At 38.3% G+C, this 26,817-nt stretch overlaps 1 protein-coding gene across 1 annotated transcript in view; it reads left to right on the top strand.

Annotated features, from left to right (window-relative positions):
* Nucleotides 1–26,817, top strand: part of LOC149178671 (uncharacterized) — a 396,993-nt gene that overhangs the window by 348,008 nt on the left and 22,168 nt on the right. Inside the window, exon 32 of the mRNA XM_089422194.1 lies at nucleotides 248–526. Coding sequence (XP_089278320.1) covers nucleotides 248–526 — 279 coding nt within the window. The remainder of the gene's footprint in view (nucleotides 1–247; nucleotides 527–26,817) is intronic.

Raw genomic sequence — 26,817 nt, 5'->3', positions numbered from 1 at the left:
AACATGAATTTATTAAATCAAACATTGAAAAATATAGGAAAATTAATACCAACACGTTTAGGTTGCTCTATTTTCCTGCAGTTTCAAGAGGCTTATTAAATTACTTAGAAAATTATATTTTCATTACAGTTTGTGAGAACGTTCATTTATATTGAAACTAATCTTCTGTGGGTTATGATTTATGTGTGTATAGCATTCATGAGGATGGGACTATGGCTTCTAAATCACCTTTATTGTTATCTTTCAGGAGATTGCAGCTGGCCATAGAGTGAAATTGGATAGATTTGGGGCTGATTTGCCCATAGTGCGCAGACATGGTAGCAGCTTCCGTCGATTGACGATAGTTGGTTCTGATGGTTCAGAGCAACATTTTCTTATACAGACTTTACTAACTCCTAGTGCCACAAGTGATGAACGAATAATACAACTGTTTCGTGTCTTTAACAAGTTGTTTGACAAACACAAGGAGTCAAGATGTAGGCATCTTGCCTTTCACACTCCAATCATTGTACCAGTTCAGCCACGGGTGCGTTTGTATTCTTACCACTCAAAATGGATCGGTCAACAAGTGCTGCTAATTTTTTGACATATGTTTATTTTTATTTAACTTTTGTGATGTCCTTATGATGCATAGGAATAAATTTTAGCATACATGTTTCTAGTAGAAGAATGAAATTAAGACCGATTTCTTATAGTTCATCATATTGCATCATCTAAACAAATTTTAAGTTTACAAATATAGATGAACTTAATTTTCTTTCTTCGTTCATTAACATGGATAACAATTGAATCCACATATCTAATTTGGTTTTATGCTACTCATCCTTATAGTATAAGTTAGTTATGTATTATAATTCTTGCTGTTTAACTACATAATCAGGTGAACGGAAATTAATGTTTAATAGGAATGATTTGGTGACCTGGTGAAAAAAGTAGTAGATGGGTATCTACTTGTACTATTCTCTTGAAATGCCATTGCTTCAAGTATGTGAAAGGAATTTCTCATAAGCATGAACCATTTTGAGCTGACAGGATTTTCTATAATGGTTTTGAATGAAGCTTTATTTTTGGATTAGATATTTACCTGGCACCATTGCCTCACCATGTAATGTTGTACTCATTTACTTGATATGGGCCATAGTTTTAAAAAACGGCCGTTTCGAAACGGAAACAGCCGAGTTGGTCCGTTCCATTGCCCTCTGGAGTGACTTGGTACTTGGTACAAAAAACGGCTCGGTTGGCCGAGTCAGCCATGACTCGGCCAAGTCATGGCTGACTCGGCCAACTCGGCCGTTTTCCGTACTGACTCGACCGAGTCACAAACAGCAGCCCATAACCCACTAAAACAACGATTTAACATTATTTTAATGAGATTTTAAGGGGTTTGCTGATTGGTTTGGACTTCAAGGTGTTTTATGAATTAGCTAAATGTTATTTGGGGTCCATTTCCCCCTCCCAAACCCTATTTAACACACTCAAATGCTCTCTACTATTGATATGCTATTCAAATTTCATGGTAATATTAAATTCTTAAAGTAAAAGTGACATTCTCCTTAATCTTCATTTTCATCCTTTTACTTAAATTTTTAACATTACCATGAAAAGACTCAGGATGTTTGAGAGTGGTTTCGGCCTCATTGGATTTCATATGGAGAAAGTAGAATTTTAGATTTCATTCAAAATCCAGCAGACTTATTAGTTTTTCAGGATTTCAGGATTGGAGGATTGCAATGTTTCCATTGAATTTTGTCATGTATTAGGGTATGGAACTCGTATTTAATCAAGAGCACCAATCCCTCTATGTACCTTGATGTTAGTGACATTGGTTGTCGAACTCCTCTGAGATTCGCTCCCAAACCAGGAGCTTCTAAAAATGTCAGTCCCGCTCCCGTTTTCGGTCTTGCTCCCAAGTAACACAAAGAAGAGAAATCGTTTGGATAAAAAACGGTTAAATGATCTAGTTTATGTCCAACACAACCTCCGGCTCAGACGAAACCATTTGCTGAACAAAAGACCTGATTCAGATCCCATTGTGTTGGAAGACATTGATCCAACATCAGATTGGGTAGTGGAGAGTCGTCCAGCAGAGTTTGATCCCGATGAGGATCTTGATTTAGATTTTGATATCGAGACATCAATTGAACTTGAACATGTTGTTCAATTGAATGCAGATCCCAATCCACCAGCCTCAGTCTCACAGCCAGCTAGGACTCTAGTTGTAGGTGCTTCCTCTGCTCAACCACGACATAAGCACAACTGCATATCTACTCTATCTCAGCTTGCATCTGCTGCAGTTGCACAGCCTGCTAGTGGTACCACTTCTACAACTGCAGTTGGAGATGATGATGATGATGAGGAGCCATGGGGCCCCCTATCTGACTCTGATGATGATCCAAAGATTGATTGACATGATCTTGGCTCCTCTGGCAGTAGCTACTAGCCAGTAGCTGTATTACTAGTACTGGAGTCTGGTCATAGTTTACTTTTGTTGTAGAGGCCATTTCTAGCCTCCTTGGTTATGTGTTTTTTGTTTTGAGTCTTTGATCATGTATGACAGTTGACTATGTATTGCCATTGGGTACCATTTTGATATAATGGATTGGTTCATGAGCCTACTTTGATCATATGTTGTCTTCCATCTATATTATAATGTTGTGTGTTTGGAAACATGAATGAAAATCTTTAAAATTATGTTTTTTATAAAATATATATATATATATATATATATATATATATATATATATTATATATACCGAGTCACTGAAATACGAGCGGCCGAGTCACCGTTTCGAGTCGGAGCCGAGTCGATCCTCACCGTTTCGGAGTCGGAGTTTTAAAACTATGATATGGGCACAGAATGAACGCAAAGAATTTGGAAAGGTAGGCCACTTAACGTTCCACAATTATATTACCAAATTAATACAAAAAATCTGATATAGATCTTCTTTATTATAAAACCAACCAAAAAAGATCATCTTCTTATGAATATTGTTTCTCACTTTAGAAACACTAGAAATAATTCAGTGCTAAAATTTTACTAAAATAGACAAAACAGAAATTATTCGTGAAAGGGATAATTTGCTTATCCCTACGTTTTCCTTGGGGTGGGGATTTTACTCAAAGGGAAAGCTCCCTTTCAAACCAATTATATAATAATCTAATTGGCTCCAATAGTTCTGGACTTGGCATGGAGCGATGCTTCTTTTGGAAGTAGAGTCAGAAAATAATTCTGATGTTGATTACTAGTGGTGGAACCTTTACAGGGTGAAAAAACTTGGAATGGTCAATGATTGTCCATCTCCTCTACTTAAAAATATTGTTTATGGAAAATGGATATTGTATGGTAGGAAGTGCAAGCACTAGTGGAGAACGAACTGTAAGGCTTTTCTATTGTACTTTATTCTTGAGCCATTTTGACAGTTTAAAGTGAAGGATTTTTCTGAATGATTTCCTTAGTGAAAACAGATGGATCAATGGATGAAGATGCAATTTTGTACACCTTATGAGTTCTACACATGCAAGCATGGACAGGAATATATACAAGTGGAATGATACATCTATGTTCGATGATGCAATATCTCATTACATTGTAGGAGAGGATAAGTATGTTACATAATTCCCAACGCTTAACCATTTAAGTTTTTAACTACTACATTAACTATTACATTAAATAACTCATTATTACATCATTTATTTATTAAGACTTTATTATACACAAGTTTTATTTTACTTTTTTAATACTTCATATATATATATATATATAATCTAATTTTAAGGTCATGGCCAAGCTAGACACCAAATTGGTGTATGAGACCCCCTTGTTTGTGCATGAAGGGTCAACCTCTGCATATATACAACAATATTTACATCCTTTTCCTAAAAGCAATAAGAACAAAAATAAAATCAAATAGACAGTGTTGCCACAAATTCTAGCAAGCCTTGAAGAGGGAAACCCTACAATGTATAAATTAAACAATGGGACAACAATCAGGTAGAGGCCCAATGTCACCTCAGCTAAATCCCCCTTCTCGTTACAGATTTTCATCAATCGGAGGAGTCCCCATTGAGAAACCAATAGGCTAGCAAATTAAGGTTGATTTCTCTAACTTGATAATTGCTTGTGAGTATTTGTTGGCTTCTTATTTCTTTTATTATGTTCTCTTCATCAAACAATTACCGAAACATAAAAACATGAAGAACACAAGAGACAAACAACACAAAAATGTAGGCTCCAAGCCAAGGCAAAACTCCATAAGGGGGAAAACCCAAACAACTCCTCTTCTTAGAGAATCAGATCAAAATGAGAAATCCAAGACCCAAAAACCAAGACCAAGACCTCCCACAAGACCCAAGTCACCCCTCCTTCAATCCTTCTTTACACAAGTCAAATCCAACAAAGTCAATATTGGCCAACACCCTTCAAATCTAGTCAAACTCTAAATTTTCAGCCCTTGCAAAACTATTGGAATTTTCGGCCTTGTGGTAAATCAATTTTGTTTGCATGTGTGATAGAATTAGGGCATAATAGTGTGAGTTTCTCTCTCCTTTGACCTTCATTCCTTCTCCTTTGATTTTCTCTCTCTTTCCTTTTGTCTTTCATTGATCTTCTAGCTTTCATTGCACAAAAATCGATGTGGTGAATTGGTGCTACAATGAGGTCGAACATCTCTTTATATATACACATCTGGGAGAATAAGTGCCTTTTTGGGCCAACTTGTCCAGGCTAGGCCAACATGGTCTTGTGGGTGAAAATTTGACTCCAAATGGGACTTTGACTCATGACAAATTTTCTTATGACTCAATAAACCTTAGAAGCATGAACAACATTCTTTGACTAGAAAATAATAATAATAATTTATTTTTCATCTTTTGCTTTTACATGAAATATATAATGACAAAATTACAATAATAATAATTTATTTTTCTTCTTTTGCTTTTACATGAAATATATAATGACAGAATTACAATAACAATTATGAAGACCGAACCTAGTTACATTTCCAACGCTCCCTCTTAAGTAGGGAGGTATTCATAATGGCTCAATAAGATACAAGGATACTCTCAAATTGAAATATTCTCATAATAAGATTTTGGATTGATAAGCATTATCAAGCATCATCATAACCAGCATTGTCAATTACAAAATAGCAAGGCCTTGAATAACAAGCTCTATCTTTCCACTAGTTCAGAGTACAATGTTGGGAGGCATACATTTGGACAACGCCACATATCCCATCCAGATGTTCACTAGATATGTCCTTACAAGACTATTATTATCTTGGATATCACCACATCCTCAAAGAATATCAGTCGCCAGACAACTCTTATCTTGGATTCCCAATCCTCAAACAGTATCAGTCCTCGGGACTACTCCTATCTTAGATACCATTCATCAAGGAGTATCGGTCCCAAATTCTTATTCAATTCACCATTCTCCCTACTAGTGCCTTCACTAGGCTTACGACTGTTAGTCCTAGCCATAGTGCATGACACATGGAGAATACATTGTTCACCATCATTCCCTCTCAACGAGGGAGGAGATCGTTACTCCCTCTCAACAAGGGAGACATAGCAACAAAATAGTAAGGCCTTGAAGCTCTGTGAGAGTTGACAAATGTTCACCACATACCCCATCCGGATGTTCACCAGATATGTCCTTACAAGACTATTCTTATCTTGGATATCACCACATCCTCAAAGAATGTTAGTCCTCGGGACTACTCTTATCTCGAGTTCCCAATCCTCAAAGAGTATTGGTCCTTGGGACTACTCCTATCTTAGATACCATTCCCCTAGGAGTATTGATCCCAGATGCTTATCCAATTCACCATTCTCCCTACTAGTGCCTTCACTAGGCTTACGACTATTATATCTGGCCATAGTGCATGACACATGGAGAATACATTGTCCACCATCACTCCCTCTCAACGAGGGAAGAGATCGTTACTCCCTCTCAACAAAATAGAGAGGCCTTGAATAACAAGCTCTATATTTCCACTAGATCAGAGCACAATGTTGGGAGGCATACATTTGGATACCACCACATACCCCATCTGGATGTTCACCAGATATGTCCTTACAAGACTATTATTATCTTGGATATCACCACATCCTCAAAGAATATCAGTCCTCAGGACTACTCTTATCTCAGATTCCCAATCCTCAAAGAGTATCGGTCCTCGGGACTACTCCTATCTTAGATACCATTCCCCAAGGAGTATCGGTCCCAGATGCTTATCCAATTCACCATTCTCCCTACTAGTGCCTTCACTAGGCTTACGACTGTTAGTCCTGGCCATAGTGCATGACACATGGAGAATACGCTGCCCACCATCACTCCCTCTCAACCATGGAGACATAACCACAAGCCTTAACTTATCTCATTCTACATCAATACATCAGCTACTTGTTCTTCCATGGAAATCTAGTTGTAGTTGCTTGGCTCCTATCTGTATTACATTATAACGAGCTCCGACCTTCCTGGATCTTTGTCAACTTTCACGTAGCTTCAACACATCATCATGTAGTACTATCAAACATCTTATGGAGCCAAACTTCCTCACCACTGATTGCACAATAATTTCACAACTTCTTTCTTCGTAACAAGGTTTTGTTTTCATGCTTTTCCAAAAATTCGTATCAGCTCCCAATCGTCAATGGTATCAGCATTAGTAATATCAATTATGTTAATTTTCCACTGCTCTATGGTATATCAATTACTTTTGTCCAATTCAATCCTTCATTAAGAAATCTTTTCAGTAACAATTAATTCTTCCAATAATCAATAGTAATGGAAGACATAACAGTAAATGCAATGACAATAGGAGACAATCAAGAACATCAACAAGATACATCAATTTGGTCAAAGACTAGGGAAAAACCCCACAAGGGGGAAACCCTTTGAAAATTCTTCTCTTATTAGATTGTCATAAAATGTTCAATAGAGAGTACAATGAGCCCAAACAAATAAATATGAGTCAAAGTCAACGTTTGACTTATACAAAAATCAATGATCCAAAAATCAATATGCCAATGAACAAAGTCAAATCTGGTCAACTATCAAAATCTGCAATTCTAGTCAACAATCAATAGCAGTCGACATGCCCTAACCAATCCACAATCCTATGGTCAAAGTGCTCCAAACAAACTCGATCAAAGGTCAAATAGTGCGGCCTCAAGTGCTAGTCAAACAGAGCCAAAAACAATGCAAAAACACCAAGTCAAACTCGGTCAAATGAGAGAAACTTTTGCCGTCAAATCTACAATTTTTTTTGTAGTCAACCCAAGTCAAACTTCTCCAAATGCCTTGGTTTTTGTGCCAAAATATGCAGTCTGCTGAGACAAATACCCAAAAAAATCAAAGTCAAACTCTCTTCCAGAGGTCAAATTCAATGTTGGTCAATGCTAGTCAAAATTGCAGATCAATTCAAATATTTGACCACCTGTAATTTCTTCCTTCTTTCTGCCCACACGTGTGACAAAGAGATGCCTCAGACATGTACGAACCAATCAGATTGAGAGAGAGAAGATGTGTTGATGTGATTTGATGTCCAAATTAGATTGAGGTCACTTGTATTTATATGCGTTGGAGGAGGGACAATTTGTCCTTAGGCCGACTTTGACAATTTGTGTACCTGTGGGCTTGATTTCAAAAACAAATTGTTTTCTTATCAAATTCAGTGCTTAAAAGGTCAATTTTGGTCCTCTCAGAAAGAGGAATCTAGTCCAATGATTGGAATTTGTCACTGAGCTGCCAAATTAACACTCCCTCTCAGTTAGGGAGAAATTCCAATTGCATCATGTGATCATCACAAATATAAAATCATGTATCATCTCTTCTCGACTCTATCTATTGAATCATTCTTGAATCTAAAGAAGAATCATAGGGGAGCTTCAACTACCACCCTCTATTTCCATCGGGGAGCTACTACTACCACCCAGAATAACTGCCAGCATGGAGCCAATGCTACTACCAGGCAATCTCTGCCAGCGGGGAGCCAATGCTACTACCCGGGAATCTCTGCCAGCGAGGAGCCAATGCTACTACCCAGGAATCCATAAACAATAGGAGGGATGCCACTTACCTTATGAGGTAAGGATCACACCTATCCTTCTGCTTAGCCATAATAGGAGGGATACCACTTACCATAAATGGTAAGGATCGTGCCTATTCTATTATCTATTGATATTCCCAACTTGACCCTCACTGCAACTAATCTTTAACTCGATTTCCTCAGCAAACCCAACCCCAGAAAATCGAATTCTTGATCTCTCTTGGTGTGTCTCCAATTGACCCTCAAGCCTCCTCTTATACTTTTCCTATTGACGATTCAACGGCCACGATTAAGTCCCTAATCAACGGCTAAGATTAGATCTAGCTTGATCCTCATCACTTAGAATTTTCTCTCCCATTTTATATTAATACACATTAATATTTTAATTTTCCTAAGTTTAGACTTAGGAACTCATTAAAAATATTAACTATTTTAATATCTCTTCATCTGGGTGGAATTTCTCCAAACGATTTCTAGGTCTTGGAGATTTCATGTTCCTTAGCCTCTCCACCAATTTTCATGGCTAGAACACATCTGATGCTACCAAAAATCAACACTCCCTCCAAGCGAGGAATTTGCTCTAGCAATGCTTCACAATATAAGCATCACACTGATCATCCGCATCGGTCCTCTGTGTTGATGCTTGGCCTGCTGCCCCACATCCACTGCATTGTTTCTTCTTATACTGCTGCAGTGACACTGCTGTGAAAATTTCTAAACTGAAATTCTACTGTTGCAACTGATTTATTTCAATTTTCATCTACTTATAATTCACAATAAGTTATTTATGAAATCCCTTCAGCGAATATTAAAATAAATTCTACTGCAGTTATCACACAATTACCCAAAGAAAAATACATGCATAAGAACCAATGGAAATCACATCAACATAGTTGTTGTTGGACAATTGAACTCGGAAAAACCCAATGTGGGAAAACTGGTGCAGTAGATGAGGGATTTATTGAATCTTCAGCGAAGCTTATCCCCCATCGTCTCACTTGTTGACCCTTACCCCCTTTTATTGGGGTAATCTAGTATTCAGAGTTTGCCTCGATTTGGTACCGCTCTCGCGGAATCTATGCACCCAATATTCACGTTGAAGGCCTTCCCGCTCCCACTTCAGTAGAAAGTTCCTGGATTTCGTGCTTTTGTTGGGGTTGTCCAAGAATCCCATATTTATACCCCCGAGCATTTAGTAATCTCAGATGTGCCCATATGAATGGAACTGATGACTTCTCTCGATCACTAGTTTAGCAATTACTTTTACAAGGATGATTTTATAGAGAAACTGAAAGAAAACACCTAAGACTTTCCCTTTGAGACTTTTTGACACTTTAGAGACCTTGATCCTACTCATGTGTCACCTCCGCGTCACTCTACGTGGCTCAGCGTGGCCCTAAGTGGCTCTGCGTCCCTCTACGTCAGCTTTTGTGAGGGTTGCGTCTCTCTTTGCGCCGTCTCCCGCTGTCCCTGCGTCACCTCCTCCTTAGTCACTGCCTACTACTGATGCCCTCTGCTTCCTCCACCCTGCAACTCTCCCTCTGAAATCAATCTCCTTTACTTGAGAATCGATTTTCTAGAGATACTAAGTATCTGTCAGTGTGTCTCCAAATGATCCTCAAGACTTCTCTTATACTTTTCTTGTTGACGAATCAATGATTGAGATTAAGTCCCTAATCAACGGCTAAGATTAAAACAGACTTGATCCTCCTCTCTTAGAAGCTTCTCACCTATGTTGCAGGAAACGTGTTATAGAGGTCCGTTTTCGTACGGAAACTGGTACGAAACGTGGAAACGCATTTGGTATGGCCGTGAAACGCGTTTCCGGTCGTACTGCCACGTTCCCCGAAACGGAAACGTGGCCAGTATGGCCAGAAACACGTTTCATGGCCGTACAACCCACGTTTCCTCATTAACTTGTGTTTTTTTTTTAATTTGTTTTTTAATTTATTTTTAGGGTATGTTAGTGACTTCTAATTGCTTCTAGATGCGTGTCTAAAGTTATAAAAGTGAATTTTTGCCCTAGTGTTGATATGCAGTTCATCAGGAAGTTTGAGGCATATGCAGTTCATGGTAATGTTAAATTATTAAAGTAAAAGTGATATTCTCCTTTATTTTTGATTTTCATCCTTTTACTTAAATTTTTAACATTACCATGAAATGACTCAGGATGTTTGAGAGTGGTTTTGCCCTCATTGGATTTCATATGGAGAAAGTAGAATTTTAGATCTCACTCAAAATCCAACAGACTTATCTGTTTTTTAGTATTTCAGGATTGGGGGGATTGCAATGTTTCCATTGGATTTTATCATGTACTAGAGTATGGAACTTGTATTTAATCAAGAGAACCAAGCCCTCTATGCAAGGGAAACTCCCAATAATCAAGATCATGTAGGGTACTAGGGTATGAAAATTGTATTTAATCAAGAGCACTAAGGTCGTTCGACTATGTAGGAGGAGACTCCCAATTCAACAGTGGTCCTTCTAAAGAATGGGATGTGGATGCAGAAAATCCTGATTTGGATCTCTCTTTGCAGCCTTATAGTCTTTATTGTACTTGCAACCTCATATATTAATATAAATAAACGTTGATTTTAAGATTTGGATATATAATAAAGGTTGCTTTTGGATATTCCGATATTTTTATTTTCATTATGTGATGATTCATAAGTAAATGTGATGTAAATTAAATCTTAATGTTTAAGTGTAATAAATTATAATGTATCATTTATGCTTTATGATTGACACACACACACACACACATATATATATATATATATATATATATATATTTTCATATATATATATATATATATATATACAATATATATATATATATATATATATATATATATATATATTCGTGTTTCCCCGTTTCCAAAATTTGGGGAGGTCGCGTTTCATATCGCTTCATGTTTCGGAAACTCGTACCCGTTTCCCCGTTTCGTGCAACCTAGCTTTTCACCCTTATCTTTATTAATACCCATTAATATTTGAATTTTCCTAACTTTAGACTTAGGAAGCCATTAAAAATCTTAATTATTTTAATAACTCCTCATCCGGGTGGAATTTCTCAAAACGATTTTTGGGTCTTGGAGATCCCATGTCCCTTAGCCTCTTCTCCAAATTTCAAAGCTAGATCACATCCGATTCTACCAAAAGTCAACACTCCCTCTTAGCGAGGAATGTGCTCTATCAATGCTTCACTATAGAAACATTACACTGATCTTCCGCATTGGTACCTGTGTTGATGCTTGGCCTACTGCCTCACATCCCCTGCATTGCTGCTTCCTGTACTGCTACCCAGACATTGCCACTGCCACTGTTGCACCTGTACTGCAGATCCTGACACTTATCCATTTATGCTACTGAAATGGATTCTTTACCATCCCCATCTTCTCCTTGACATAAACAAACTTTGTTCTTCCTAGAGCCTTAGTGAGGATGTCTACCACCTGTTCTCCTATAGGAGTGTACCTCAACTGTACTACTCCTCGTTGGACACAGTCTCTGACAAAGTAACACTTGATATCAATGTGCTTCGACCGATCATGAAATACTGGACTCTCAGAGAGCATGATGCAACTCTGATTATCACACATGATCCTGGTCGCTTCCATCCTTCTCCTGAATAGATTCACAAGTGATTTCCTAAGCCATATGGCTTCGCACAAAGTTGTGTTAGCTGCCTTATATTCTGCTTTAGTTGAGCTCAGAGCCATGGATTTATGTTTCCTACTACACCAGGAGGTTATTCCTGATCCAATGTTGAAACAATACCTAGTTGTACTTTTCCGATCCACTGAACTTGCAGCGTAATCTGCGTCAGTGAACCCACTCAACGTGATGTCATTGCCTCTGGTGTACAATAGTCCATGCTTGACCGTTCCTTGTATATACCTGAGAACATGTTTGGTTGCTACCTAGTGCGCCCTCTTAGGTTCCACTATGAACTGACTGAGGGTGTTGACAACGTAACAAATATCTGGCCTGGTATTGACCAGATACATCAAGGACCTTATAAGCTTCCTGTACAAGGTGGGATCAACGTCTTTATCTTCTGATGAATCAATCTTCTTCTAGTTGGTGATCATGATCATTGGAGTAGCCATAGGTCTACAGTCCTGCATCCTGAATCTCTTCAAGATTTTTGTAGTATATCTCCCTTGTCCAAGGAAGATCTCACCCTTCCGCTGCCAAACTTCCAACCCTAAGAAACAATGCATCTGTTCCAAATCCTTCATGTTGAATTTTGTGGCTAGGTTCTTCTTGCAGTCTTTGATGAGCCTGGATGATCTTGTCAGCAAGAGATCATCCACATATAACACTAGGATTAGAGACTCATTCTCTACTACCAGATAGTAGAGATTAGGGTCTGCGTCACTCTTGACAAACTCCATTTTCTGCAAGTAGCCATCAATTTGACCGTACCATGCTCTAGGTGCCTGTTTAAGCCCATACACAGCTTCTTTAATCTTCATACATGAGATTTCTTCTCACGTGTCTCAAAACCTTCTGGTTGTTCAATGAATACTTCCTCTTCTATTACCCCATTCAAGAATGTCTTCATGACATCCATCTGATGAATCTCCCACCCCATCTGTGCTGCAAGAGATATCAAGGTTCGTAATCTATCCCTTCCTTCTAAGCATACTGCTTAGCCACAAACATGGCTTTGTATTCTCCACACTGTCGTCTACAGCATATTTGACCTTGTAGATCCATCTCGAACCTACCATTGATCTGTCCTGAGGCCTAGGTACCACTTCCCAAACATCATTGACCATTATAGAGTTGTATTCCTCCACCATAGCATCTACCCATACTTGATGCTGAATGGCCTCTTGAAAACTAGAAGGTTTCCCAACCTGAGCTACTAAGGCCTGGTATCTGTCTGGCTGTCTTCGCTCCCTTTTATTAGTCATGGGTGCACCAATGAAGTCCTCTGCATCCCCTAGAATCTGATGGAATTCCCGTCTCGTTCTTCCACTGGTAGTAGGCACATCTATCATCTCTTCCTCTTCCTGAGATTCCTCCTGTTCTAAAACTTTGTCTTCAGGAGAATTTCTGGTACTAGTTTCCGCTGGTCGAAGTGGTTTGACCAACAACTCGTCTTTTGACTGCTCCTCAGAAGACATTTCTCGGGATTTCCTGAAAGCTCTGTCCTCCATGAACTTTACATCCTGCCGAACTACTACCTTCCTACTCCCTGGAAGACAGACTCTATATTCCTTAGCATTCTCGCTATATTCCACAAGATATCCTTTCTCAATAGCTTGATCTAATTTCTTTCTCTTTTCTTCGGGTATACGACAATACGCTAAACTCCCAAATATCCTAAAATGACTAACTTTAGGTGCCTTCCTTATGAAGACCTTCTCCGGAGTGATTTTGCCCAATGCCCTATGTGGAGTCCTGTTCTGGACATAAGCTGTCGTGTTGCATGCTTCTACCCACGGAAATTTAGGCATATCCTAATCATACAGACTTGCCCTAACAACTTCCACAATAGTCCTGTTTTTCCTTTCTGCTACTCCATTCTGCTCCGGATTGTAGGGAGTTGTCCACTCTCTTTTAATGCCTTCTTTAGCGCAGAAATCGATGAAGTCCTTGTCAACATACTCTCCACCATTTTTTGAATGAAACACTTTTATCTTCTTTCGTATCAGATTCTCCACTAGAGCCTTGAACTCTTTGAATCGACCAAAAACATCATCCTTGGTTTTCAGAAAGTAGATCCAAGCCTTTTTGGAATGGTCATCGATGAAGCTGAAGTATTCGGCACCACTAAGAGACTTTGTGGACGTCGGTCCATAGATATCAGAGTGTATCAATCCTAGCACACTCTTAGGCGTATTGTTACTTCTGGAAAACGCTACTTTGGCATACTTTCCCAAAGCACACCCTCTGCATACATCATCCCGTTTGGTACTTAGTTTTGGAACTCCTGATACTGTTTTCCAGAGAATTCTCAAAGCCCCATGGTGTAAGTGTCCCATCCTCCTTGCCATAGATCCTTCAAATATTTGTCTCCATTACTGCCTATCAGTGCCATTGGTGATTCTAGCTAAAACTTGTACAACTTGTTACTTCTGATTCCAATCTGAGCCTTCTTTTTCTAATTCTGGCATTTGACATATACTTCTCCTTAATGAAGAAAACGTCATATCCCTTGTTTTGAAGTTGAGATACGGAGAGTAAGTTCATCCCCAATCCTGGCACATGCAACACATTGGTTGCTCGAAGCCACTCTCCTGCTTTGGTTTGAAAGACTATAATACCTCTTCCTATTGGAGTACACTTTGCCTTATTTCCCATGGTAATCTGAAAATTCATTCTTTCTTCCTGATAATCTAAAAAAAATTCTTGGATTCCTTTCATATGCCAAGAAGCTCCACTGTTTGTACTACCAAACCTCAGAGGAGGCAGAGGTTGCTAAGAAAGCGACTTCTTCTTCCAATCTGGAAGCTAACATAGAATAATCATAATTCATGTCCTTGTGCATGCTTCTAGAAATGTGCACAAGTCCCTTGAGTGGATGCCTCTGCATCATGCTCTTGACCCATAGTTGATTTCCCTCCCCTGTTGTCGAATCTCTGCTTTGATACCATGGGAAAATTTCTAAACTGAAATTCTACTACAAAAACTGATTTATTTCACCTACTTATAATTCACAATAAGTTATTTACAAAATCCCTTTGGCAAATAATAAAATAAATTCTACTGCAGTTATCACACAATTACCCAGAGAAAAATACATGCACAAGAACCAATCACATCAACACAGTGGTTTTTGGACAATTGTCCCCAGAAAAAACCAATCTGGGAAAATAGGTATAGCAAATGAGGGCTTTATTAATCTTCAGCAGCAATTGATTCTACAAGGAATGATTTTATAAAGAAACTAATAGAAAACCCCCGAGACTTTCCCTTTGAGACTTTTTGACACTTTGGAGACCCTACTCCCACTCCCGCGTCACCTCGGCGTCACTCTACGTGGCTCTGTGTCCCTCTATGTCACTCTACGTGGCTCTGTGTCCCTCTGCATCAACCTTCGTGAGGGCTGTGTCTCTCCTCTCGACTGAGTCTCTCTCTCTGCTGTCTTCCACTATCCTTGTGTCACCTCCTCCTCAGTTACTCCCTGCTGTTGATGCCCTCCTCTTCCTCCACCCATCAACTCTCCCTCTGAAATCGATCTCCTTTACTTGAGAATCGATTTTCCTAGAGATATTGAGTATCTGTCGGCATGTCTCCAAATGATCCCAAAGTCGTCTCTTATACTTTTCCTGTTGACAAATCAACAGCCGAGATTAAGTCCCTAATCAACAGCTAAGATTAAAATAGACTGATCCTCGTCTCTTAGAAGCTTCTCACACTTATCTTTATTAATACCCATTAATATTTTTATTTTCCCAAGTGTAGACTTAGGAACCCATTAAAAATATTAATTATTTTAATAACTCCTCATACAAGTGGAATTTCTCAAAACGATTTCTGGGTCTTGGACATATCATGTCCCTTAGCCTCTCCTCCAAATTTCAAGGTTAGAGCACATTTGATGCTACAAAAAATCAACAACTTCCACTACTACATCTGTACTGCAGCTCCCTCTCAACATGCTGCATCATGCTTCCCATAGCACTGCCACTACTAACTACTGCACTGCAATTCAGTTACTGAGAAGTAAGTAACTAACTTCACCCAATCATTGACATCCTGGTCAGTCTGGAAGCCTAGTGATATTGAAGCTACCTCTGCTGCTATCCTGTGCTCCCTCTGTTGCCACTGTGCTGCTGCAACCTCTTCTGTGCCTCTCGTGCTGCTGCAACCTCCACTGTGTTGCTACAGAGTTCTGCTCTCTAGCACTGCCTTGTGGCTCCATCACTCCTTGCTTGAAGCATAAAAACTGATACTGAAGTATGAAAACTGATAGTCTGGATACTTGAATGTAAAAATATACGAGGTATTTAAAATAATAATTTATTAATATATATAAAATTGTACAAGTGATGCATGTTACAATGAAGACCCGCATATATATACCTAAGCAAGTGTCCTTTCGTGAATGGGCGTGTCTTTTAGACATGCCTTCTCACTTAACTTAATGATTATTTAACCTCATCAATATTTGATTATTTAATATTTACCTTTATTTTATTTATTTACTTGTTATGAATTATATTCATAACATAGCCCCCTCCTTCAGAAGCTTTGTCCTCAAAGCTTATTGTTGGCAGTTTCCTTCAATTTGCATTTGTCATCTCAGCATATGTAACTCGATGCCATTAGCACCTCTGCTTTTATAATTCACTTGGTAACATTGTCTTGAATCTAGGGTTATCGAGTTTTTTTTTCATAACTCTAATTTTATTTTCTTTTAAATAACTCTAACTTTTTTTTTGGTTATATATATTGAACTCCCATTATTTTTTTTTTAATAATATATATATATATATATATATATATATATTTTTAACTGACCTTCCATATTTTTTTTATTTGATTATAATAAACTTAATTAAATTAATTAACTTAATTTAATTTTATATAATCGCAATAACTAATATCGATGTATGCTCACAGAATCTAACCTTTAACACGTGAATATATATTATCCCTTAATCATTTAAAAAGAAACACGTGACGATCAAGGGGGACATGACATTTTGAGGCCAGTCCCAGGTTTCCTTAGCAACGGACAGGGTTTTGACGGCGGCGGCTTCAGACAACACAGACGTGGTGGGAGGACCGAAATGTGGACGATTAGCGGAAATAGGAAACGCCAGGGTCAAAGGAGGGTCTACAGTGGACAAGCAACATGGAATAGACTTTTAGGCGAAAGTGTGCCAAAGACACGGTGAGTCAGCAGGGACGTGGAATAGATTGTTAGCCTGTGGGAACAGATAAACCAACGGCCTATTTGGTGGCTCGGATGGGAAGTGGAGAGGGATGACAGGGCATGTTCGTGAGCTACGACAATTTTTTATTGTGGTAGGGTAGACAAAATTCGCATTCAAACCCCACGACGCGAATGAATGTGACCACGTGTGATAAGGAATAGAAGGCCTTCTATATAAACGCTTCACAACAAGATTATTTGATAAGCTTATCTGAATATAATTTGGAACCCTATCCGAGGTATCAAAATTCAGGTTAATATATTGCCAATGCCATCTGCTATTATTTTCTCCACTTCGCGAGAGTTTTCGTATTCCATCTGCTTCTGATGAAATTGCACTCATTCGCTGCCATATGTAGCTCTCTTCCTCACAATTGGCTACATAAATATGTCTTCCCAATCTTGGCAAGGAAGGGATTTTCTTCCAACGAATGTTGAACTCTCTTAAATCGAGCATCCACACATGGTACATGTCAAGCTGAAATGTTTTCTCTTTTGCTATAATGCCTGGAATGAGTGCATATGCATGATCACCGTCGTTCGCAATTTCAATTTTGTGTTTTGATATCAAAGCAATTGGAGAGGTGGGGGAAGCATACTAGTTAAGTTAATAAAATGATTCGACACCCACAAACTGAAATGTTCATTGCAATGCATCTTGGATGTATCAACTAAAGCTTCAGACTCCACATGTCTCACAGAGACAAGTGTTTTGACGTATTTAGAACTTGACCATACATCATGAACAACTTTACTCTTAAAGTCAACACCTTGGTTTGAGGTTTGGATTTCTGCAACAATATAATCTGAATCTTTCCTGTTGTCATTTTCCAAGGTTCCACTTTTAGTGTTCGTCACTGAACTGTATTCTCCTTCTCCACTTCCTATGTGGAAGTCCATTTTGTCTTTTTTCTTCCTTGCAAGGGAATGTGATTGAGTGTGCCACAGATCTCTCATGGCTCGATAAATATAGGATGAGCTTTCACTGGGAGATTTTGGTTTGTGTCTTAACGCTAAAGGCTTCTCATCCTCGGAGTCAACACCACGCATATGGGAACCTTCACTGGGAGGTTTTGTCAACTGTTTTACCTGAAACCTCATACACAAGGGAACATTATCATCTTGATCTACATCATTCTCATCCACATCAAGACCAGATTCATTTGTATCATCATCCTGATCTGTATCAGGGTATCAGCTTCATCAGGATCATCATCTAGATCATTTTCTACGACATCTTCATCTTCAACATTATAATCATCTGATGCTTCATCTAGTTTTGATTCACCATCGCTATCATCTTCCTTATTATCGATTTCCTTTCGACATGATTTAACTTTTGCATATGATTTTTCTAACTTCCGAAATGCTTCTTAAAGTTTACTAAAATCCTCCATGAATTCAGGATGTGAGCGTAATGGCATACTGTGTGGTGAACAACGTTCAAATATTCCCATGATTATATTGTCCACCATGGCTCTAATACCACTGAAGCATAAAAACTGATACTGAAGTATGAAAACTGATAGCTTGGAGACTTGAATGTAATGCACAAGGTATTTAAAATAATAATTTATCAATATATATAAAATTGTACAAGTGATGAATGTTACAAAGAGGACCCGCATATATATAACTAAGTAGGTGTCCTTTCGTGAATGGGCATGTCTTTTAAACATGCCTTTTCACTTAACTTAATGATTATTTAACCTCATCAATATTTGATTATTTAATATTTACATTTATTTTATTTATTTACTAACATTGCTCCACCCGACACCTATCATCATGCTATTGTCATTAAGGGCTCCCGTAGTCGTATGTGATCCAAGAGTTTGGGCACCTCAAGGATCCTTCCCCTGTTTCTGTAGTCCTCTCGACTACAGCTTTATGTCTCCCCAACTCTTCTCTAGAGGCACATGAACACTCATGGCACAATCGTCATCTGCCTTGACATCCTTCTCCGCCTTTTCTAGAGCAACCTTTGAGTCAGAAGCCCCTCCCTTGCCTTTCTCCCTGGGGCACTAAGAGGCATATTGTCCCAGCTCCCCACAGTTGAAGCACTTGACCTTGGAGATATCTTTCTTCTTCTTCTAAACCCCCTGCTGTCCCGCAGATGCTATAGCTGCATCCTCCTCCTCCTCTTTCTTGATTCGAACTCCCTTACTACTACTCTCCACCTTAGTCAACTTCCTGATCTCTTCCTGTCGAAGAGCTGCCCACATCTCCTCCCAACTGGGGAGAGTCGCTCTGCCCAAAATGATTTGGACAAACATCTCCCAGTCCTCGAAGACTGCATTCAGAGCAGTCCTGGCCATAAACTCTGGATCCGGCATAGACCCCGTGGAAGTAAGCTAGTCACGAATTCCTTGCAACCTGAGAAGGAATGGATCTGTCTCCTCTCCCTTCTACATTTGATATGACCTCAACTAATTCTCTAGTAACATATTCCGTTGCACGGAAGAGCCCTGGTATAAGGTGGTCAACGTCTGCCACATCTCCCTTGCTATATTCTTCTCAGCAATATGTGGTATCACATGATCCTTGACCCCGTCTAGAATCATGCATTTCGCTTTCGCCTCTGCCTCCTCATACTTCTCATTTGCATTCGGGTCAACTGCGACAACTATGGTTTTCAAGGCACAGTCCTTGACGCGATGTTTATCCAAGATTGCCAGGATCCAGGCCTTCCAGAGGACAAAATTGGAAGCCCCGTCCAATCTGTCTTGATCCCTTAATCCATTCACTGCCATCTGTGCTCCTCTTATCTAGAATCCCTCTGCATCTTGATTTCCCTCTCTGAAATCCTCTGACCAACTGTCGAATCACTCCTCTCCAATCCTCTTTTATCGTTGCAACTCAGAACTAGACTTCTTTGGCAAGAAATCTGTCGAGGTAGTGCTTCCCTCTACCATGGTTGGTTCAGTCTCCTTAGACATTGTTTTGTACTCACAGAAACAACGTCCCACCAGCTCCACAAATCAAAATTTTCTCAGCTCCCTTAGCCCCGACAACTAAACAATCTGAGCCCTTCTAGCTCTGGGCAATCACAATGAGAGCTGGATCAGCTCCTCCTGGCCACTGCATCAATCCTTCCTGGCTGAGAAAGATGACTTGGCACTACTCAGGTCTGATCTGCCCCCCCTCTACCTCTGCGCTAGCCTGGATAGCTAACGCAGCTACTGTGTGGGCTCTTCCCAGCTACTGCATCACCGTCACCCGACTCAGAGTGCTGATGCAGGTATTGCGTGAGCCTCTGCGTCACCTTCTCTGCACTGCATCACCCTTCCTTCTACGTCTTTAGCTCTGGAACAACACTGTCTTTCGGGACAACTGCTTCTCGGGAAAACTCTTAGATTTACCAACTGGTGCCTTCAATCTCCTATGATCTGCAATCGCTCTAATACCATGTGAAAATTTCTGAATCTAACACATCAAAAACCCCTACTGCAATTTCTGGTTTACTATCTCCTACTTGTTCTTTACATTAACAAGTTGTTTAATTTTATATCTGAGACTTTTGTGATCCATAATGTAGATAAATGTCTTTCGGATTAATCACATTCTTAGGATTTGGTTGACGTTTCGAACCAACTAATGTGATTCATCCTCACGACAAGGTGGAAAAAATCATACAATCTTCATGAATAAATAGTAAGGATGCATCATTGCCCAGGGTCAGTTGATGAAAAATAGCCGTTGAAAACTAGCCATTGAAGACTAGCCGTTGGAGATTAGTTAAATGGGAACTAGAAATCCTAAAAAGGAACTATTTAATATTTTAAATAAATTATTTGATAATCTAAATTAGTTATAAAATCTATTTAATATTATAAATTTAGTTATAAAATTGGTTTTAAATTTAGTTATAAATTGGTTTTAGGAGCACAATGATAGTAATATAGTTAAGCAAATTAATAAGGGGGGATAAGAATAAGTTTTAATAAAAATAGTTGTTAAGATGTAATATTAGATCATAATAAAGTTATAAGTATTAATAAAATAGTTATATAATTTTAAATAATAATCCGGTTTAGTTTAGCATATTAAAACGAATTAGGGTAAAGAGAGGTCAAGCACGGGTTTCAAAATATTCTACAAGGGAGAATGGAATTATTTACTGTAATAGATTTTAGATAGAAACTAATATTAAGAATACTCTATAAATTAATAAGAGGGTTAGGAGTAAGTTGTAAAAACCGTTGTTTGGAGTTTATAAAAACCGTATCCATAACTTATTAGTGTTAGGAGTTTATAAAAACCATATCCATAACTTATTAGTATTTTAACAACGGTTTTTATAACTTACTCCTAACCCACTTATTAATTTATAGAGTATTCTTAATATTAGTTTATAACTAAAATCTATTATAGTAAATAATTTGATTCTCCCTTGTAGAATATTTTGAAACTTGCGCTCGACCTCTCTTTACCCTATTCGTTTTAATATGTTAAACTAAACAGGACTATTATTTAAAATTATATAACTATTTTATTAATACTTATTACGTTATTATGATCTAATATTACATCCTAACAACTATTTTTATTAAAACTTATTCTTATCCCCCCTTATTAATTTTCTTAACTATTTTACTATTATTGTGCTCCTAAAACCAATTTTATAACTAAATTTATAATATTAAATAGATTTTATAACTGATTTAGATTATCAAATAATTTATGTAAAATATTAAATAATTCCTTTTTAGGATTTCTAGTTACCTGTTTAACTAATTTCCAATGGCTATTTCTCAACGGCTAGTTTTCATCAGCTAACCCTGGGCAATGATGCATCCTTACTATTTATTCATGAAGATTGTATGATTTTTTCCACCTTGTCTTGAGGATGAACCACATTAGTTGGTTCAAAATGTCAACCAAATCCTAAGAATGTGATTAATCCGAAAGACATTTATCTAAGTTATTTAATTGTATAAACATCGAAGTAAACACAAATGCAGCCTTCATAGATATACAGATCATGCACTGAAGTAAACAGAAACAATAACACAAGGGACACCGTTATTTTTGGACAATCGTTCCTGAAAAAACCTAATGTGGGAAAATCAGTGCAACATATATGAGGGTTTGTATTATTAAGCAAATTTTTTAATACAACTAGGGTGCCAGAAATGGCTCACCCTTCAAAGAATATCCTTGGCAGTAGTACCTCTCTCCGGAGATAGATATTCTGACAAATCAGCATCTAGATGATCAACCCCACAATGACTCTAAATGTTCCTTGTGCTGGATAGCGAAAGCTACTCCAAGCACTGCTCTGGAACTGCGTCACCCTCTCCCGACTCAAGATCTACTGATCAGCTCCTAATCTGCCCCAAAGAATCTCCTAGCGCTGCGTCTGAATCCCTCTACATCCTCTGCGCAGGCTCCTCAGGCCTTTGCGCTAGCGCTTCTTAGGCCTGCGCTGCCTCTTCTGGCACTTCATTGCCTCTCTACTATGTATTCTTCAGCCTTGGATTGAAATCCCTCACTGAACTGCCCCTCACTGCAACTGATCTCTAACTCTATTTCCTCAGCAAACCCATCCCCAGAAAATCGAATTCTTGATCTCTCTTGGTGTGTCTCCAATTGACTCTCAAGACTCCTCTTATACTTTTCCTGTTGATGATTCAACGGCTGAGATTAAGTCCCTAATCAAGGGTTAAGATTAGATCTGGCTTGATCCTTGTCACTTAGAACTTTCTCACCCATTTTATATTAATACACATTAATATTTTAATTTTCCTAAGTTTAGACTTAGGAACTCATTCAAAATTTTAATTATTTTCATATCTCTTCATCTGGGTGGAATTTCTCCAAACAATTTCTAGGTCTTGGAGATCTCATGTTCCTTAGCCTCTCCACCAATTTTCATGGCTAGAGCACATCCAGTGGTACCAAAAATCAACAATTTGAGGCTTAGAGCACATCCGATGCTACCCCAAATCAATACACACATGGCTTCTTCCCTATGAATGCTTCTTCAGGTGTCATATACTCAAGGATTCTATGAGGACTTCTATTTTGTATATATATTGTTGTCATAGTTGCTTCACCCGATATAAACTTTGGAAGATCTTGATCAAATATCATAGTTCGTATACATTCTTCAATTTTTCTATTTTTCCTTTCTGCAACTCCATTTTGTTCGGGATTGTAGGGAACAATGAGCTCCCTCTTAATCCCTGCTTCTTTACAATATGCAACCAATTCTTTTGAAGTGTATTCCCCACCATTGTCAGATCTCGAGGTCTTTATCTTTCTTTCAGTTAAGGTCTCCATGTCAAATCTAAACTCGTCCTCAATCTTGAGAAGGTAGAGCCATCTCTTTCTAGAGTGATCATCAATGAAGGTCACATAATAAATATGACCTCCAAGTGATTTGTTAGACATAGGCCCACACACATCGGAATGAATGAGGTCTAACATTTCTTTAGACCTTGTATCACTACTTGTAAAAGGCTTTCTTGTATTCTTTCCCAAAGCACATCCCTTACATACTCCTTCACGGTCTTCCTTGATGTTAGGGATGACATTTACCATTTGATTGAGAGAGGGAATGATCTTATACTGTATATGCCATAGTTCGATAGGATTGATTTCCATGTGAAATCGGGCTTGAGGAGATAGTGTTATAACTCTATATAGTCTTTCTTCACGAACTTGAATAACCTTCGTCTTTTCAATGCTTGAATCCTTTCCCCAAACCAAGACTTTACCATCTAAAAAGGCAACCCTATCTCCTTTATCTTCTAAAGAAGAAATTGAAAGTAATTCTTTTGCAAACCTGAAACATAGAGTATATTGTTGAGGTGTATCTTTGGTCCATTTTTCAGCTTCAAAGATGTAAATCCAAGGCCCTTGACTACATAATTGTTGTTGTCTCCTAGCTCCACTGCATGAGACGATTGTTCCTTTGATAGAGTATGAATTTGTCCTCTTTATCCTATCATATGTCTTGATGTGCCACTATCAATGATCCATGTATTGTCATAATCAAGAGTACCTGTAAGTGCAACCAAGAACCCTTCGCTTTTGACTTTCTTAGATAAGTTGTAGATGATCCTTCCAATCCAGCTTCCTATGATTCTTATGATATTGAACCTCATCTTCAAGTAACTTGTCATAGAGGGAGTAGCCTTCTTTTTCAAGCCAACAAAGTGATCTCCAACCTTTTTCGACCTTAGCTTCAATAACATGTTGAGAAATCAATGCTAGTAGGAATTAGGGTTTTGATTCCTCTTCTTGATAATTACTTGTGAATTATGTTGGCTTCTTTTACTTCTTTATTAAATTATGTTTCATCAAGAAATTATCAAATTATGTGTGTATGAAGATCACAAGAACAAGAGACACAAGATGTAGGCGGACAGCTAGGGAAAAACCCCTATGAGGGGAAAACCTAGTCAAAACTCTTCCTTCAGTAGATTCAAAGACAAGATGAGATAATCCAAGACTCTTTGACCTAGACACAAACTTCCTCCAATCACCAAGTCAACCCTTCCTTCTTCTCCAAGTGATAACTTCCGAGTAGCAACTTCGACCTAAAACTTTGACCTTGCAGCAGCATAATTTCGGCCTCCCTGCAATAGAACTTCGACCTGCAGTAAAATTCAGATTTTCGACCCCTGCAAATGCCCAGTAACTTTGCACGTGTGAGAGATAGATGGCCCAAAACTTCGATTTTGTCTTTCCCTACAATCTTCTTCCTTCTCTAGCAACTTCACACTTTTTTTGCCTCTCTTTCTTGTGTATAGAACTTGTTGAGTGAGTGATGCAAATGGATCAAACTGCCTCTCTATATATAGCCTCTTATGTGGGTCAAATTTCCCTAATGTAAGCTGAATTCATCAAGATAGGGCCGACTTGGTGTGGAGATGTCAAATGACCTATTTGACTCAAAAATAATTCTTTTTACATGATAAAAAAGCCCAAGAAGGGTCTAATAAAATTGACAATGACTCTATTGACCCAATTTAAAACCTAGAAGCCTACAATGGAGACTTTGTCCTAAAAAACGATGACCCAAGCATGAAACCCATTCTTCAATAAGTCATTTTTATTAATAATAAAATGTCTTTTTGACAAATAAATTACATTATACAATTATGAAGACCGAACCTAGTTACATTCTTCAATAGGGTCGATGGTCAATAGGTCAAAGCACCCATTGAGTACTCTAGGATATTTGTTGAAGTCAAAGTCAAATTTATTATGTAAGAAACCCTTCTTGGGTTCTAGATGTTAAAGAAAGAAATTTATTTTGTTGTATCAAATCCTCCATCCATCAAGTCGGCCTAAAACTTCACCTTCTACAAGTTGGCTTCTCTTATTATTCATGTCGGCACATTTACAGGCAGAAACAACTATATATACCCTAGTGAACTCGACCTATTTGGGGATGCACTTGGATCTGCAATTTGAAAAAGGAGGATGAAGTGTGAATGACAGAGAAGACTCTATTTCAGCATGAAGATTTCTATAGCTGGTCAAAGGTCTATATTGCAGGAGGGAGATACCATTACAAGATGTTGTTACTGTTGCAGAATGAAGTTGCAATTGCAGAACAAAGGTCGAATTGCAAGAGGATTGTTTCCCTATTCAGTTGGCTTGATGGATAGAGGAGAAAAGTATGTGTCAAAGGTCTTGGTTGTCTTAATTTGATATGGATATACTAAGGAAGAGTTTGACTGGGTTTTACCCTGGCTGAGTGGCTACATCTGGTGTCCCTTTGTTTTATGTTCTTGGTAGTTGTTTGATGAACAAAGAAACAGTAACTATAAGAAGAAGAAGAAAAATTAATTAAAAAATCACAAACATCCATCGAAAGTAAGAGAAATCAATCCAATAAAAGGACCTGATCTCATTGCCTTGGATTTCTCAACATGGTATCAGAGCCAGGTTCGTGTAAGGGAGGGAAGAAGATCATCAAAGGCTTGTAGGCATCAAAAAGAATCTAATTACCTAGGACCGAACTCCTAGAGGCAGAAAATAAAAATTCTGGGCATATCTAGAAGCCCTAGTCACTGAGTTAAAAACCACAGGCCTAAGAAGAAAATAGCGAAGTTTTTTATTAAGAGGTTCAAAAGCCATGTTTTGGAACACCAAAAAGCAGATCTGATAGTCTATAGAAGGTTGAGCACTTTGAAGAGGACAACACAGTTCTGGGCACAATATAAAAGGCCTGTAATAATCATTAGTCTGAATTCTCTTAAATCCGAACTTCAGTAGCACCATATGGTTGATCAAAGGTTAGAAGCAGTCTCCATCATAAACATAGGAAGCAAGCAGTCCAATTTTATTGAAGACCCTATGAACCTAGTTAAAAATCTTGAAGAGAAGCTACAACTGAGTCAGGTCTCATAAACTGAAGTTTTGTGCATAAATATATTTTCGGAAGACTTCAATCACTTGAAAAGGGAGCCAATATTCCTCATAAAGCTCGAATATATAGTCACTGTCATCTTGTGAGAGGAACAAGACCCTTTCTAATCTTGAATCACTACAAATCGAATTATTCTGAGCATAAATACATCCACAGTAATACTCAAAAGGAGGCAAGATCTAATCTATAGACCTGTGCATCTAAACCTGTTTGAAGACACTCTAGCTCTATCTTGAACACGTCACCTTCATCTTGCAGAAGTATAAAAACTGAATCCTTGCATTAGAAAGAAGCAATTCTGGGTATATTTATATACTGGAATAGACTACAGAGTCATATAGGAGGCCGACCTTTGTGAGGTTTGGACAGTGGGATAGGAATTATCACTTCTTTTACAACCTGTTTTGTGTTCATTGAGTAGACAGTGGAAGTCCCTAAGCTACGGTGTTTCGCAAAAAGTCCTATTTATAGGATCT

The sequence above is a fragment of the Pinus tabuliformis genome, chromosome 4_1 (genome assembly GCF_031772625.1).
Source record: "Pinus tabuliformis cultivar Carrire ecotype Pingquan chromosome 4_1, CPIR1, whole genome shotgun sequence".
In the NCBI taxonomy this organism is placed as follows: domain Eukaryota; kingdom Viridiplantae; phylum Streptophyta; class Pinopsida; order Pinales; family Pinaceae; genus Pinus; species Pinus tabuliformis.
This window is presented reverse-complemented; position numbering and strand designations above follow the sequence as displayed.